Here is a 13516-nt window from a genome sequence, read left to right as displayed (position 1 = left end):
CTTTAGGCATTTCACCTGTTTCTCCAGGCAAAGAACTATATAAAGATAACCCAATCTTTTTAGTAATTACTTCATCACACCAGCAGGGCTATTTCTCATAAATCTTAAAAATCAAAAGATTATTTAGGTCACCTTGAGAAGTGGATCTAACATTGCATCATCTAATATCAAGTCTTTGATAATGTTTACTCAGTACATTGAGTTCTATTACAACCAATAATCCTTTTTCAAATTCTTGTGGCGTTTAGTACCTTACAAGGGAACTCCAGGGTTCAGATGATGCCCTCCCTGGCAGAGCGTGTGCTTCCCTCTGCCCTGCTGCCCCCTGGTCACCAGGACCAGATATGAGCTGCCTTTCTGTCCAAAGCTGTCCCCACCCCAAAAGCACCAGGAAGACCCTGTTCTAAGATCCTCAGCCTCTTCTGGTTAAAACCCCAGAAAATTCAGCCAACCTCCCTCCAAACCCCCAGCATCTTACATGAGACTGTGAGTCTCAGCCTCCCGTTGGCTGTACTACCAGTCCAAACTTCACTATGTTTATTTATCTCAGTGTTTTCCACCAACAGGGACTTGGCCCTTTGGCCTGAAATATTGCCCCAGTTTTGCATTTGGTGCTGTAATAACCATGGGGTTTATTTAAGAAATCAAGCAAGTTTTGATACTGGATTAGTCTGTGATCATGGCTCATGTTTGGAGGCATCAAGAACACTCAGGAAAGATGCCTGAAATTAAACTCAAGCCGACTAATGGCCTTTCATGTTGGAGAGAAACAGGCTCCTCTTGACTGGCATGGTGAAGACCATTACAGGGCAAGCTGAGGTCAAGGAGGTGACATTCAGTTCCCTCAGAAAGAGGATGATTTGGCAGACACAGAAGACCATCACAGCACCAGGAAGATGCTGAAGGCTTTGTAGAAGCTCTTAAAGACAAACTGCTTTTCAATTAGGCAGAGACTCAACATATCTGTTGAAGAGCCTGCCAGTGCCACAGCGCAAGACAAAACCATCTGATTTGGGTCCTTTGTTCTTCATTCATGTTTGACAGGCCAGAGAAAGGGAACAGGCTGTCTCTACCCTTTCTTGACTTTGATGCTTGTGATTTTCATCTGAAAAAAGAACCCAAATGCTCTCCATCTCCCCTGCACCCCCAATTGACCGGAGCTATCAGAGAGCTTGGGAGACATCTCCTGTCAATGCATGTGCCCGGCTCTCATTAACGCTAATGAGAGTTGTGTCCATGAAGAGAAGGGGCAGCCTCTTTGTAAAGTATTGGCTTTCACAGCAAGTAGCTTGGCTCAAACCTGACCTACAATTTTAATTGGGTTTTGAGACTTCGCCCAGTGTCTGGCTCCCCGCTACGAACGCCAAAGAGCTAAACCTAACAGCACATCCTCTGGCACTATCAGTTTTCAGGATCATCAACCAAGGCACAAATTCTCCATCAATTTTGGTGGCTGTTCAGCATAAAAATTGATAGCAAGCTCAACATAAAAGGCATCAAACATCCTGTATCGTGGTTACTGCCAACGGCAAAAGTAAGTCATTTTCCTTTACTGTTTGAGGTCTGTCCAAACACTTTGTGCCAAGTGGTGGAACATTTTGGTGATAATAGTGTTATTTATTACTTGCATCGTGCAAACATTCAAGAGCCACGGTCATGGGCTGGGTACTCAAACGCAACCTCAGACCCCAAATGTTTATAATCTCACTGTATGAGTTACTCCAAAAATAAGCAAATATATCAAAGGGGAGGGGAAAGGAGACAAGCAACTCCCTCAGCAATGGCAACAGGGCAGCTCTGGGGAGCAGAGTGGCACAGGCGTGATGGCCACCACCAGTGGGTGGTGGGGTGGGTGCCCCTCTGTTCCCACTCTGTGGGACAGGGTGCCCACCCCAGAGTCTGCAGGGCAGTGCTTTCTGGAGACATCCAGCTAGTCAGGACATCTTCCCGCCCATCGCTATGAGGAAGCGGGAGCAGAGGTGGAGTAAATACAGACAGAAGTTTCTGTTACTTACCCATCACGCCACAAGAGAAGAGGGTAGGTCCTTGACTCATCTTTGGAGTGTGCTGCAAACAACCAGAAAAACTATTCACTTCTCGCAGACTCGACCTGGGCACCAGAAACTTCCCTGCCTCGGCAAAGCAGAGAGGAGAGCCTTGGGAGCCTGCCACGGTCTGGCTTTGACAGGACCAGGAGACAGACCCACTCACCTTCCCTCAACAAAATCAAACTTAATTAAACGCTGTGCAGAGTCGTTGTCAAGGCCTGAGCTTGCAGATCATGGGTCCTGCAGTTAGTCCTTACCCATGGGAATAGCTGCAGAGAGGTCCCCACTCCCGGGACCCAAAACACCGGAAAGTGGGAGCTGCAGCTTAGTGGTAATTCTGGATTAGGCAAGAAAGCAGCAGCAGTGGTATCTGAACCACATCCAAGCCCATTAAGGCCCCCCTGTCTAGGTACAAAGCAGCCATTTAGTTTTTTTAAACATATAATGTGTTTCTAAGGCAAGGCGCTCTCACCTCAGCATTTCTTGGGAGTCTGCACTTGGATTGTGCTGATTTGCACTAAAAATAGGGAAAAGTGCCACTATATGGGTACAAAATAATCCCAGTTGCTTTTTACACTCTTTTTTTTTCCCCAAGAATTTTCCTCTTGACAGCATAAGAGACACCATCAGACTTCTAAAAATGAGCATGGATGGTTTTACATATAATAAATCAATATGTCATCTGCAGCTGCATGCCATTTCAGCTATGCCTGCAAAAACACACTTTCGTACTAATTGTTCTTTTATTACCCCTAAAAATATCCATATTCTGGCTTCTGAAGTGTCTATCCTGGCAACACCATGCCATCTGACCGAGGCTTTACATCATCTGAGGGGAGCACCAGCACGGCCTCCACGTTCATCTGCGCTGCCATAATTGTGTTTTATCTGGCGTCAGGCCACTGCATTCACACCTCCTCTCCTGATCCATGTTTTACACGTTGCCTGCTCTCATAACCATGGAATCACAGAATGGAAGGGAGCTTAAAGACCATTTAGTTCCAACCCCCTGCCATGGGCAGGACCTTCCACTATCCCAGGTTGCTCCAAGCCCCGTCCAACCTGGCCTTGGACACTTCCAGGAATGGCGCAGCCACAGCTTCTCTGGGCAACCTGTGCCAGTGTCTCCAGTGCATGATGAGGATCATCATCATCATCATAATAGTGTACCAAATGGTGGCACCTGTCTGTACAGAGCAATCCAATAAAGGATCCCACTTCATATACAGAATGTTGTAAATATTGAATATAGAGGGACGTGAAGGCAGAAAGCAACTATGGGGTGTTAGATGTGGTGAAGGTAAATAACAGTCAGTCACCTTCTTTGGAGCATGTGCCACTTTTCTAGGTGCAGTAAGGATATCTCTATCTGCCAAGCCCCACTTTAGGAAGTGGCAGGTAGAATCAATCAGGGGTTAGAGAGGACAGGCAGCTGTCTCCAAAGAGTGGCCAAAGTGGAGCAAAGATGGAAGTGGGACAAGTCCCAGAGAAGGCAGTGGCTGTGCCAGAGCACATTTGTGTGCCAGCCTCAGAGACCAGCCACTGTCTGTAAATACAGTAGGGAGAAGAATACAACATATGTCCCATATTGAGTATAATTACCATTTTGTAAGGATTTTGTGCTTATACCAAATCGGGCACTGAGCCAAATGAGCCCACTGGCTGCTGGCAGGGGTTATTGCCCCATTGCTCGGACATTTATTTCCTTTCAGTTTTGCTTTTTGGCCTTGCCCACAGAGCCAAGGGAAAAACCTCTTGCTTTCTTCGGTGAATCAGCCTTCCTGCATTAGTCTGCCACAATTTAACAGCTTGGGCAAACCAGCAACTCCAGTTGTGTACCCAGGACTATCACTGCACTACCGACCCAGCCCCAGAGCTGCGGGAAGCACTTGGCAAACACGGGAGGGCAGAGTTTCGTGTCACAGCTCTGCATCTCTGCTGTCTGCCATCAGACAGCACAAGCACCCACCCTTTCTTGTAGGGAAGGAACTCTCATCTGCCTCTCTGCAGCCAGTTCCCCTGCCCCACACACCTCCTGGGGTACAACCAGCATCAGATGCTCATGCTCCCCCCTCACCACCCTGAGCAGCAGCCACAGGAGATGCTGCCTTCCCAGCAGGAGCTAACACTAGAACAAGGATACTCTTTTAATATATCAAAAGCTTTCCAAAATTTCACCCTTTTAAGGCAAGATTAAACACTGCCCCTGGCTTGCTCACCTTCTCTGCTGTTCACTGCCAGGACAGACTGCCTTCCCCGGCACACTGTGCTAGCTGCCCGGGGAGCCCAGCTGGACAGTTTGTCATCCTCAGCAAACCGAGGCATTTATATTTCTTTTAGGTTCAAAATGCCCATTTATGGCTAATCCTGCCAGATGCTTCCTGCTGTGTTCCTGCATGTCCTTATCTGAGACTCTCAGTGCACCCTGCCCTTCGGTCTAATTTCTTCTCAGACCATGACCATCTCTCCAGGAGGACAGAGGAACAAGTGTCCACAACCAGCCTTGCTCTGGGCTCTCTCAGATGGCTCTCCATCACCCTGCACCTCTTCCTCCTGCCCCACTCCCACCCCCATTTGCTCTGATCCTGCCTCCAGAGGTGTTGCCCCCTATTTGCCCCACCATAGGTATGTTGAGCCCTACAGCCTTGTTCACCCATACTTTAGTCTGTTTGTTGCCCCTCATTTGGGTTTTTGTTGTTGCCTGCTCCTTCAGTGTGGTTGGATTTGCATCTCTCCAGGCTCCCAGTGAAATTAAAAGTACCACAGCACTGCCCTTTGCCATCTCCCACTTAATCCTTCTCCCCACTTGCTCATCCTCCTATTAATGATGAACATCTGTTCGCTGTTGGTGAAGCATCTTCTCACCTCTGTTATTCACAGCATTGATTTGTTTTTTTCCTACTGTTTATCCCACTGCACGCTTACTGAAATCCACATATGCAAAAGCCACAGCACTCCAATCATTTACTAATCACCTGCTCCTTGGATATTAATGCAGCTCGGTAGAAATCAGTGCTACAAACCACCTAAAGATCCAGCCCTGCAGCACAGAAAAAAAATATTATAAAGCTACAGCAAAGTTCTCAGCAGTATAATAGTTTTGAACACAGAATTCACAAATCTTACCAGCTCAGTCCTGCATGTTACGGAGTCAGCACCTTTGTTTTCCCGAGTTTTGGTTAAGATCATCACCATGGTAATGCAGTCCTGCCTCAGAGTCCATCAGGGTCCAGGTGAAGGGTGCTGGCAGCTGGGGTCTGCCAAAGCTCCTCTTTCAGTCCATGTTCCCCCGGGAAAGGCTGGGCCCCGCCGGCTCCTCGGGGGATGCACAGGGACAGCCTCGGAGCGTGGAAAACTCCCTGCACACAGAGAGAGAGAGAGCAACAGCCTTGAGGGACTTGCCTGGAGGGTGGATGCACTGGGCAAGGGGCAAGCACTGCCCAAAAAACACACTGGTGGCAGTCAGTCCTGAGGAGTGCTTATTTTAGGCTCTTAAAACGTTGTTGGTGTCCCTCTGCACCCCATCAGCACAGAGGCATTTAATGGGACGGGCACTTGCAGGAGCTGTGGGAAGCACACAAGGGACACACGTATTTCAGTCAAATAAATGAAGTTTCCTCTGAATTCTCCATTTAGAAAGGGAATTCATATCCCCTATATTGAAGATACTAAGACTTTGAAAGAAGGGCTCATTAAAGCCCTGGAGTTGATCTCACAGAAGCCCTTGCCATCACACCAGCTGGGAGCAGACATCCAGAAGAAAAAGCCTCTCCATCATCATTAAGGCTGTTAAATCCCCTGGATGCCCCCATCCCACGCCAGTTACTTCCCAATTCCCAGCCTCTGAAGAGCCCTTTAAGGAAAAAACAAGACAAAGAGTAACCTGCAAGGAAGGAGAGAGCTCCCTGCCCTGAAATCCTAAGAGCCACACCATGCCTCTTCATCTTTAATCTATTTCTTAGGTAGTTTTAGGTAGAAAGGCTGAACAACAGGGTGTGTCTATAAAGCAGAGTATAAAGCCAGGCTCATACAGCACTGCCCAGCCCTGACCAAGAGCCCTGCCTCATCTCCTGGTATCCTCTCTGACAGACTGACTGCTGTGTAAAAGCAGACAGATTGCAATTCTAATCTGATTATCAAAATCAGCATTTTCCCCAAATCACTCCTCTAATCCCGTTTTGCTGCTTGTTGCTTTGCTGTTAATGCAAACAACCAAACCCACCACTGATCCAAAGGGCATAAAACACTGATCCTGTACCATCCAGTCAAAGCCAATTGTGATATTTAAGGACAACAGTCGAGAACGTGCTGCTAAGTATTAACCCTCATTCCAAACTGATATGGCTCCTCTTCCCAGCTCCTAAATCATCCTGTCCGTGTTTACTCGGATTAGAGCTTGTGGTGGTGTCAAGAGTAGCTCATTTAAAGGCCAGCTGGCTGGTAAAGAAAAATCATCTTCTATTCTTTTGTGAGGACAAAGTTCATTCGGAGTTCAAAGCCAAGATTGGGAATCAATATATTTTCCAAAGATTTACTGCTCCCAAGGGCACCTGGTGCAGTCTCCAGCTTTTTATGAACATCAGTGGGCTAATAACATACAATTTACTGGTAACTTCATCATAAACCTCTGGGCAACCCAATGACCAGAGGAAAACTGTTAAATGAAAAAGTAAAACATTTCAGACTGTCAAAATGACACATAATTTGTGAGCCCAGTTCACATATTTATACTATGGATAGCCTGGGTTCATGTGAAGAGGGTACAAGTGTTGGAGTTGTCCATCCTGGAGGAAAAGGAGGCTCCAGGGAGAGCTGAGAGCCCCTTCCATGGCCTAAAGTGGCTCAAAGGGAGCTGGAGAAGGACTTTGGACAAGGACCTGGAGGGACAGGACGAGGGAGAATGACTTCCCACTGCCAGAGGGAAGGGTTAGATGGAATTTTGGGAAAAAATTCTTCCCTGTGAGGGTGGTGGGGCCGTGGCACAGGTTGCCCAGAGAAGCTGTGGCTGTCCCATCCCTGGAAGTGTCCAAGGCCAGGCTGGACGGGGCTTGGAGCAACCAGGTCTCATGGAAAATGTCCCTGCAGTCTTCAAGGTCCCTTCCAACCCAAACTATTCTGTGATTTTTATCTATCACAGTCTTAGCTGTCCCTGATCCTGACACGGATTTAGGAATGCTGGCTGCAGTGCCAGACCCCCTGTGCTTGGGAGGACACCAGGGCCATTGCCAGCACCGTACCAGCAAAGGGACTGAAGATCAAACAAACATTCAGAGCAGCGTGAAAGCAGTTAAGCACAGTTCCTCATTCACCAGGTATGATTTCTCCGGGAATAATTACCTTTCCCTAAGGTAATGGTTAGTGCTGCTGCAGCAGACTGGGGCACACAGGCAGGCGTGAGGCAGCCAGCAGGCAGGAGCAGCGGCAAGTACGGGCAGAGCCTCCTGCCCAAGCTGGCCAGGATGCAGCACACACCACCTCCCACCTCCCCTCTCCCTGCCCCACTGCACCTCCTGCAATTAACACAACCCTAATGACACACAGCACAGCAAACTGCCTGCGAGCTGGCAGCCAACACCACACACACACCCCCAGCGCCGGGTCCGGGTGCGCTCGCAGGTATGAGCAATTTTAACTACTGCTTGGTTGGGTTTTGAAATCACCCCCACGGACGAACTTCAACAAAAAGGAAAACTTTCCATGAAACGTGATCTTTGGCTCCCCATCCTGCCTCGCTGGGCTCCTGACCCAGCGTGGTCCTGCCCCGTCATGTCCTCCCGATGCAAACAAGTGCCACGGGACAGAAACTGCAGAGCTGGGATGGGTCCTGTTTGGTGCTGAGGAGGAAATTGCTGTGTATTTATAGACTGGACACTTTCACACACACACATGCTAATAAAAAGATACTCTTCAGGGACCATTAATTACTTTAAGAAATGTATTTCCTCACTTGCAATCAGATAAAGGAATTATCTTCATCCTGATGTCAAGGTTAAGTTCAGAGTTGGGTCACGGCCATAGGAGCTGACATGATCTCCCGAGCTGTATGAAGTGCCCCTGAGAAGCACTAGTGCATGGAAGCCCCCAAATTTTAGCAAACCTTGCTTTTTCCTTGGGTTTTCATTCAAAATACAGACCAAACAGAAGCCAGTGTGGTCTTTGCAGTTGCAGAGGTGGGAAGAAGTTTCTCCCAGAGCTGCTTCCTGGACAGTATCACAGTCACGGAGTGTTGGGGCTTGGGAAAAAATTACACTGCAAAAAGAGTAATTCAGATGATCCAACTTTCATCCATGGGCTTGGAAGGTAAGGCTGGAGAACAAACATGCTCCTTACAAGGCACAAGCAAGAAGCACAGCCCTAGAGCTGCTCACAGGGGACAAACAACCCTTCCCTGCAGGGAGGTCCCACTTCCCATCCCACAACTGGTGTTACCGCAGCAGATTCCAAGCACCAGTCACAGCCATGCCCTGTTCACTTGCTACACTGACCTGTATGGAAAAGACCTCAGGATTTAACAAACTCTCTGTCAGATGCACTGCCATGGTTAGAGGGAGCGTGAACAGTGACCAGTAACATATCCCCATACATTCTAGGAAAAATTTCCTCACAGAAACGGTTGTCCAGCCCTGGAAAAGGCTGTCCAGGGCAGTGGTGGAGTCCCCATCCCTAGAGGGATTTAAAAGACATGTCAATGCAGCACTTGGGGACATGGATTAGTGCTCGGCTTGGCAGTGCTGGGGAATTGTTGGACTTCACGATCTTGGAGGTCTTTTCCAAGCTTAACAATTCCCTGATTCCATGATCTGAGCCCCAGCAGTAACTCTTCATGAAGATGACTGAGGTCCAGCATCACACAGATTTCCACTTGCTGTGGGATCACCACCCTGCACACAGAAAACATTCAACCCCCATCAAGCTCCATAATCCATCTCCAGACACACACACTGACACAAAACCTGTTTACAGTGGGAAGGGCACACAGGAACGAGGAGCTGGAGCTGTATTTTGCATACTGATACACCTTGCAAGCACAACAGTGTGATCGCTGTCAGAATATAAATCACCTGCCCCAGATGGATTTTTAATGCTGCTCCAAGTCTCCAGTGAAGAAGCCACAACCCACACAGGACCCTGCTTCCCACCCCCTGCCCCAGCACCATTCCCTGGGCTGTGCCTGAGAAAAACAATGGGCTGAGCGAGGAGCCACCGTGATTTATTTAATGCAGTTTAGACCTACATGTCTGAAGGACCAAACCTAATCCCTCTGGGCAACACTGATCACAATTCTGAGGCTTAACCACCCTCCCACTCTCACCAATGAAACAGAAATTCCCCCACACCGTTGCACATCTTGATTACTCCATCAGACAGAACCCTGCGGGGACCAGGCACTGACCATCCCCTTCCAAACCCTACAGGGGGCTGCAAAGAATTTGGGGGAATAGTCAGAAGTGGTGACTGCAATTGAAAATTGTGGGCTTTCTGCAGAGCATCACATTGCAATATTTACCCAAACTGTAAAACGTACTTCTCTCCCCATCCTTCCCTTTCTTAGAAGGGCTTGGGGCTACACTGACTCTCCTCATTGCACAGTCTGTCTCACCATCAGGGCTTTGGACAGTGCCAAGAAGTACATCTTCAATTTGTTGATTTATTGCATTATGAATTTGGAAAAATCCTCAAAGCCTATCATTTGCATGTAGCTAAGTCTCGGCTCATTTCCTCACTCAGGCAACAATTTACCTTCTGTAGCAGGGCTGAGGGGGCTCAGCTCTGGGCAGTTTGTTCCCCTTGCCTGAGCAATCTCCCACATCATTAGTGAATAATGAGTTTATTTATGGGGTAAAGTCCTCCAATAAATGTGAAAAATGCCATTCAGGACCCAAGAAGAAGTCTGTACACTCTGAAAATGCACCATGGACTAGTCCCGAGTCAACAGGATCATGAGTCAGTGCACGTGACTTTCAAGGGACAAAACTTCCACAGATGCAGCCGCATCAGGATCACCCCCTGGGATTCCATCAAGAGGAAAAAGCTGCCCCAGGCTGCCCAGCCTTCAGAGCAGAAAGGCTGCAGCCCTGCCCCATCTTGCCCTGAGCCTGCAGTCAGCTCCTCCTGCTTCACAGGATCTTCTCCAGCTGCTGGAAGGGCAAGCACCATCCTTCCAAGAGGCAGGAGAAGGGCTCCAGTGCAGAAGGCCCCGGGTCCCACACGGTGCTCCCTTCCTGCCTGATTCCTACCTGGCAAAGCCTTGTGCTGCCACATGCCCTAAGTACTCAGATAAAGGAATCAGAGATTACCAGCCAAAGAAAAGGAATGAGGAAACGTCTTCCTCTGCCTCCTGCTTAAATCTAGACTAGACTTTTCCAGGGCTAACAAGATAAAGACACACTTTCTGTACTAATTACTAAGCAAAAGCCTTACCTACATGTAAAATTTTTAAGGTCTGGCACAGCAAAGGGGAAAGCAGTGACAGGTGGTGTTTGAGGTGAGCATCATCCTGGAGGTCTGCACAGCTTCAAGCACCACATCACCTCGTTGCTTATGACCAACAGCTTCACACAGGAATACAGGTTCTCCCCAGCATAGCCCAGAACTCCCATGTCCTGCCAGTGCAGGACAGCCTGGACAGAGCCAACATCTACAGCTATGCTAATAAAACCCACAGCCAGAAGGAGTCTGAGGTCTACCATGACAGTGCCATCCTGAGGGGCCAGGTTAGGAACTAAAAATACCATGTGCAGCCACCAAGGAGGACTTCATGCAACGTGGCTTAACCCTCACCACCAGGAACAACACACATTCCGGGGTCCTGCCCACAACCATAACTTAATCACTGAGCAAACAAAAATCTATTGTTTCAATCCAATCCCTTGCTCCAAGTGCCTGTGTAACACCTCAGCACGGTGAGCCCCAAACCACACATCCAAACAACCCCAGTCTCCTCTTGGGAGAGCCTGAAGTCTGAGCTCACAGCCAGATCTACAAGTTTGGGTTGGACCTGATCTGCAGGCAAGCTCTCACCAAAAAGAAATAAGAGCCATTAAGGAAAGTTACACACCATCTAGTTGAGTAAAACACACCAGGTTTATTGCCCCCGTGCTCTTAGGGAATAGGAGTGGCAGGGGAACGACTCCCGTACACACCAGCAGTGGAAGCACTGAAAGGACGGGGCAGGGACAGAGGTGCTTTGTCTCAGCATCTTTAGGTTGAAGGAAATGGTGCTGGCAGTGACTTTGCCTTTTCCTCCCTGGCAACTGAAAAGGAGAAGAAGAAAGCAAAATTAGTCATTGCAAAACAGCAACCAGCAAGCGAGAGGTGCAAGTGAGGAGACAGCCAGTCTCCAACAGAGAGGAACCAGTGAGAGGTGGGAAGCGACAGGACGAGGTGGAATAGCTTCAAACTCAAAGAGAGTAGGTTTAGATTAGACATGGGGAAAAAACTGTTCCCTATGAGGGTGGTGAGGCACCAGCACAGGTTGCCCAGAGGAGCTGTGGCTGCCCCATCCCTGGAAGTGTCCAAGGTCAGGTTGGACGGGGCTTGGAGCAACCTGGGCTAGTGGAAGGTGTCCCTGCCCATGGCAGGGAATGGAACAAGATGATCTTTAAGGTCCCTTTCAACCCAGGCCATTCAGTGATTCTGTGATGATTCTATGAAGTGACTACACAGGACCCAGCTCACTGCACAAAAACTCACATGAGGGGGTTAAAGAGAAGACCAGACACATTTGGAGCACTAATGTGAGGTCTTCAGTACCTCCTGGCTGCACATCCAGTCTGCACGAGTTTTGCTGAGGACCAGCATCACACCTTCAATGGGATCATTCCTTAGCTGGGCACAAGCATAGGCTGGTGAGCTGCTCCAGCTTGAAGGTGCATTCCCAGCTCATCACTCTGCCATGGAACAATGCCCCAGAACCACTGACACCACACAGAAGAGCTCAGCCCCAGAAGCCCAGCATCCTCCTCACCCAGCAGGACTGGCCCCGGGGAGTCCTGCAGCCACACTGCTTTGGGACACACACCACCAATGTCCCTGCATGTGTGGGCCATCCTACAGGATGCTCTTAGTCCCAACAACCACAGAAATGAGACTTTCTCAGCAAACCTGTAATCATTGCCTAATTTGCTTGTTAGGGGACTACTTCTAACTTTGAGTAATATTTCCAAGGAATAGTGGAAATATTGGACCAAGGGTTGTCTCTGGAGAAGAGCAGCTGAAGCAGCAGCAGCAGCAATCCAGCCTGCTGGGCCAACAAACCATCTCACCTTTCTGTGGGTTCCTCCCCCCTACCTCAATTGTGAGATTTATGACAAGAATTTGCAGTGGTCTGTGAGACACTGTGAGTGTTGGCCATGCTCCCAAAAGCTGAGGAATTGCTGAATTGAGAATTGCTTTGGCTGCCTAATCTCAACAACTAGGGATGCTGAACAAGCCAGCAGGGTCCAGGTTTACTTTTAATTACCGCTCAGAGCACGCTGCTCTAGTAAACAGACACAAAAAACCAATTCTTGTTTCTTCCTTATATTCTTTTCCCATATACAGCCTGAAATGCCTGAGCCAGAGACAGTAAGCAGCCCCACCACGACACTTTTACTGACTCACTTCTCAGGCACAAACAATTTCAAACAGCACATAAACCCATCTGAACACCCACCTCCATGAAACCATGTCCATCTACTTACAGCCAGATCATAATGCTCTGAGGGTCAGAATCACCGAATGGTTTGGGCTGGAAAGGACCTTAAAGATCATCTCATTCCAACCCCCTGCCATGGGCAGGGACACCTGCCAACTGTCCAGGTTGCTCCAATCTCCCTTCCAGCCTGGTCTTGAACACCTCCAGGGATGGGGCAGCCACAGCTTCTCTGGGCAACCTGTGCCAGGGTCTCACCACCCTCAGTTAGGGGGGGCTTCTCAGCCAGCCTGGGCTTCCTGGCTGGCTCCAGAGCTCTCAGAGTCCCTGTGAGAAGCACGTCCCGGAGCTGCAAAGTGAGGTAGGTACTGACTGTAACACTGCTACTCATCAGTGACCACCAAAAAACCACCCAGATCAAACACGAGCCAGATCTGGGACATCCCGCAGTGTAACTGGGAAACACTTGCCAAGCACCACAGCACCGTCATCACCGTCAGAACAGATTTGGATGCTGCTTGCAAGTCAGATTTCTCCTTTTTTCAAGGCTGAGCTGGAGAATAGGTAGAGGCTGACAGCCCCTACAGATATATCTGGATTTAAAGCAGGGAAATACTGGATGTATGGGTCAATTTGCAGACTACATTGTCTTCTATCAGCTCCCCTTTATGGATAAATTACCCTAAGACTGTAGAACCCTCATGTGCAGTACAGAGAAATGACCACTTAGAACCTTCCAAAAACTGAAAGTATCTCCCTGAAGCAGGCAGGCAATATTTTAAGAATTTCAGATGCTTTCAGCGGACCGTCTCCATGCCCACATAGGGTAACACAC

General features: G+C 48.7%; 1 protein-coding gene across 2 annotated transcripts in view; it reads right to left on the bottom strand.

Annotated features, from left to right (window-relative positions):
• FAM53B (family with sequence similarity 53 member B) overlaps positions 1-13516 on the bottom strand; it is a 47166-nt gene that overhangs the window by 23878 nt on the left and 9772 nt on the right. For both annotated transcript variants that reach the window (XM_064663567.1, XM_064663568.1), the window contains exons 2-3: positions 5175-5407; positions 2016-2067 (exon numbers count right to left, since the gene is read on the bottom strand). In XM_064663567.1, the coding sequence (XP_064519637.1) occupies positions 2016-2067; positions 5175-5243 (121 nt within the window). In that variant the 5' untranslated portion in view covers positions 5244-5407. The remainder of the gene's footprint in view (positions 1-2015; positions 2068-5174; positions 5408-13516) is intronic.

This window comes from Pseudopipra pipra, chromosome 8, assembly GCF_036250125.1.
Source record: "Pseudopipra pipra isolate bDixPip1 chromosome 8, bDixPip1.hap1, whole genome shotgun sequence".
Lineage (NCBI taxonomy): Eukaryota > Metazoa > Chordata > Aves > Passeriformes > Pipridae > Pseudopipra > Pseudopipra pipra.
Note: the sequence above shows the minus strand (reverse complement) of the source record. Positions and strands in the feature narration are given on the sequence as shown.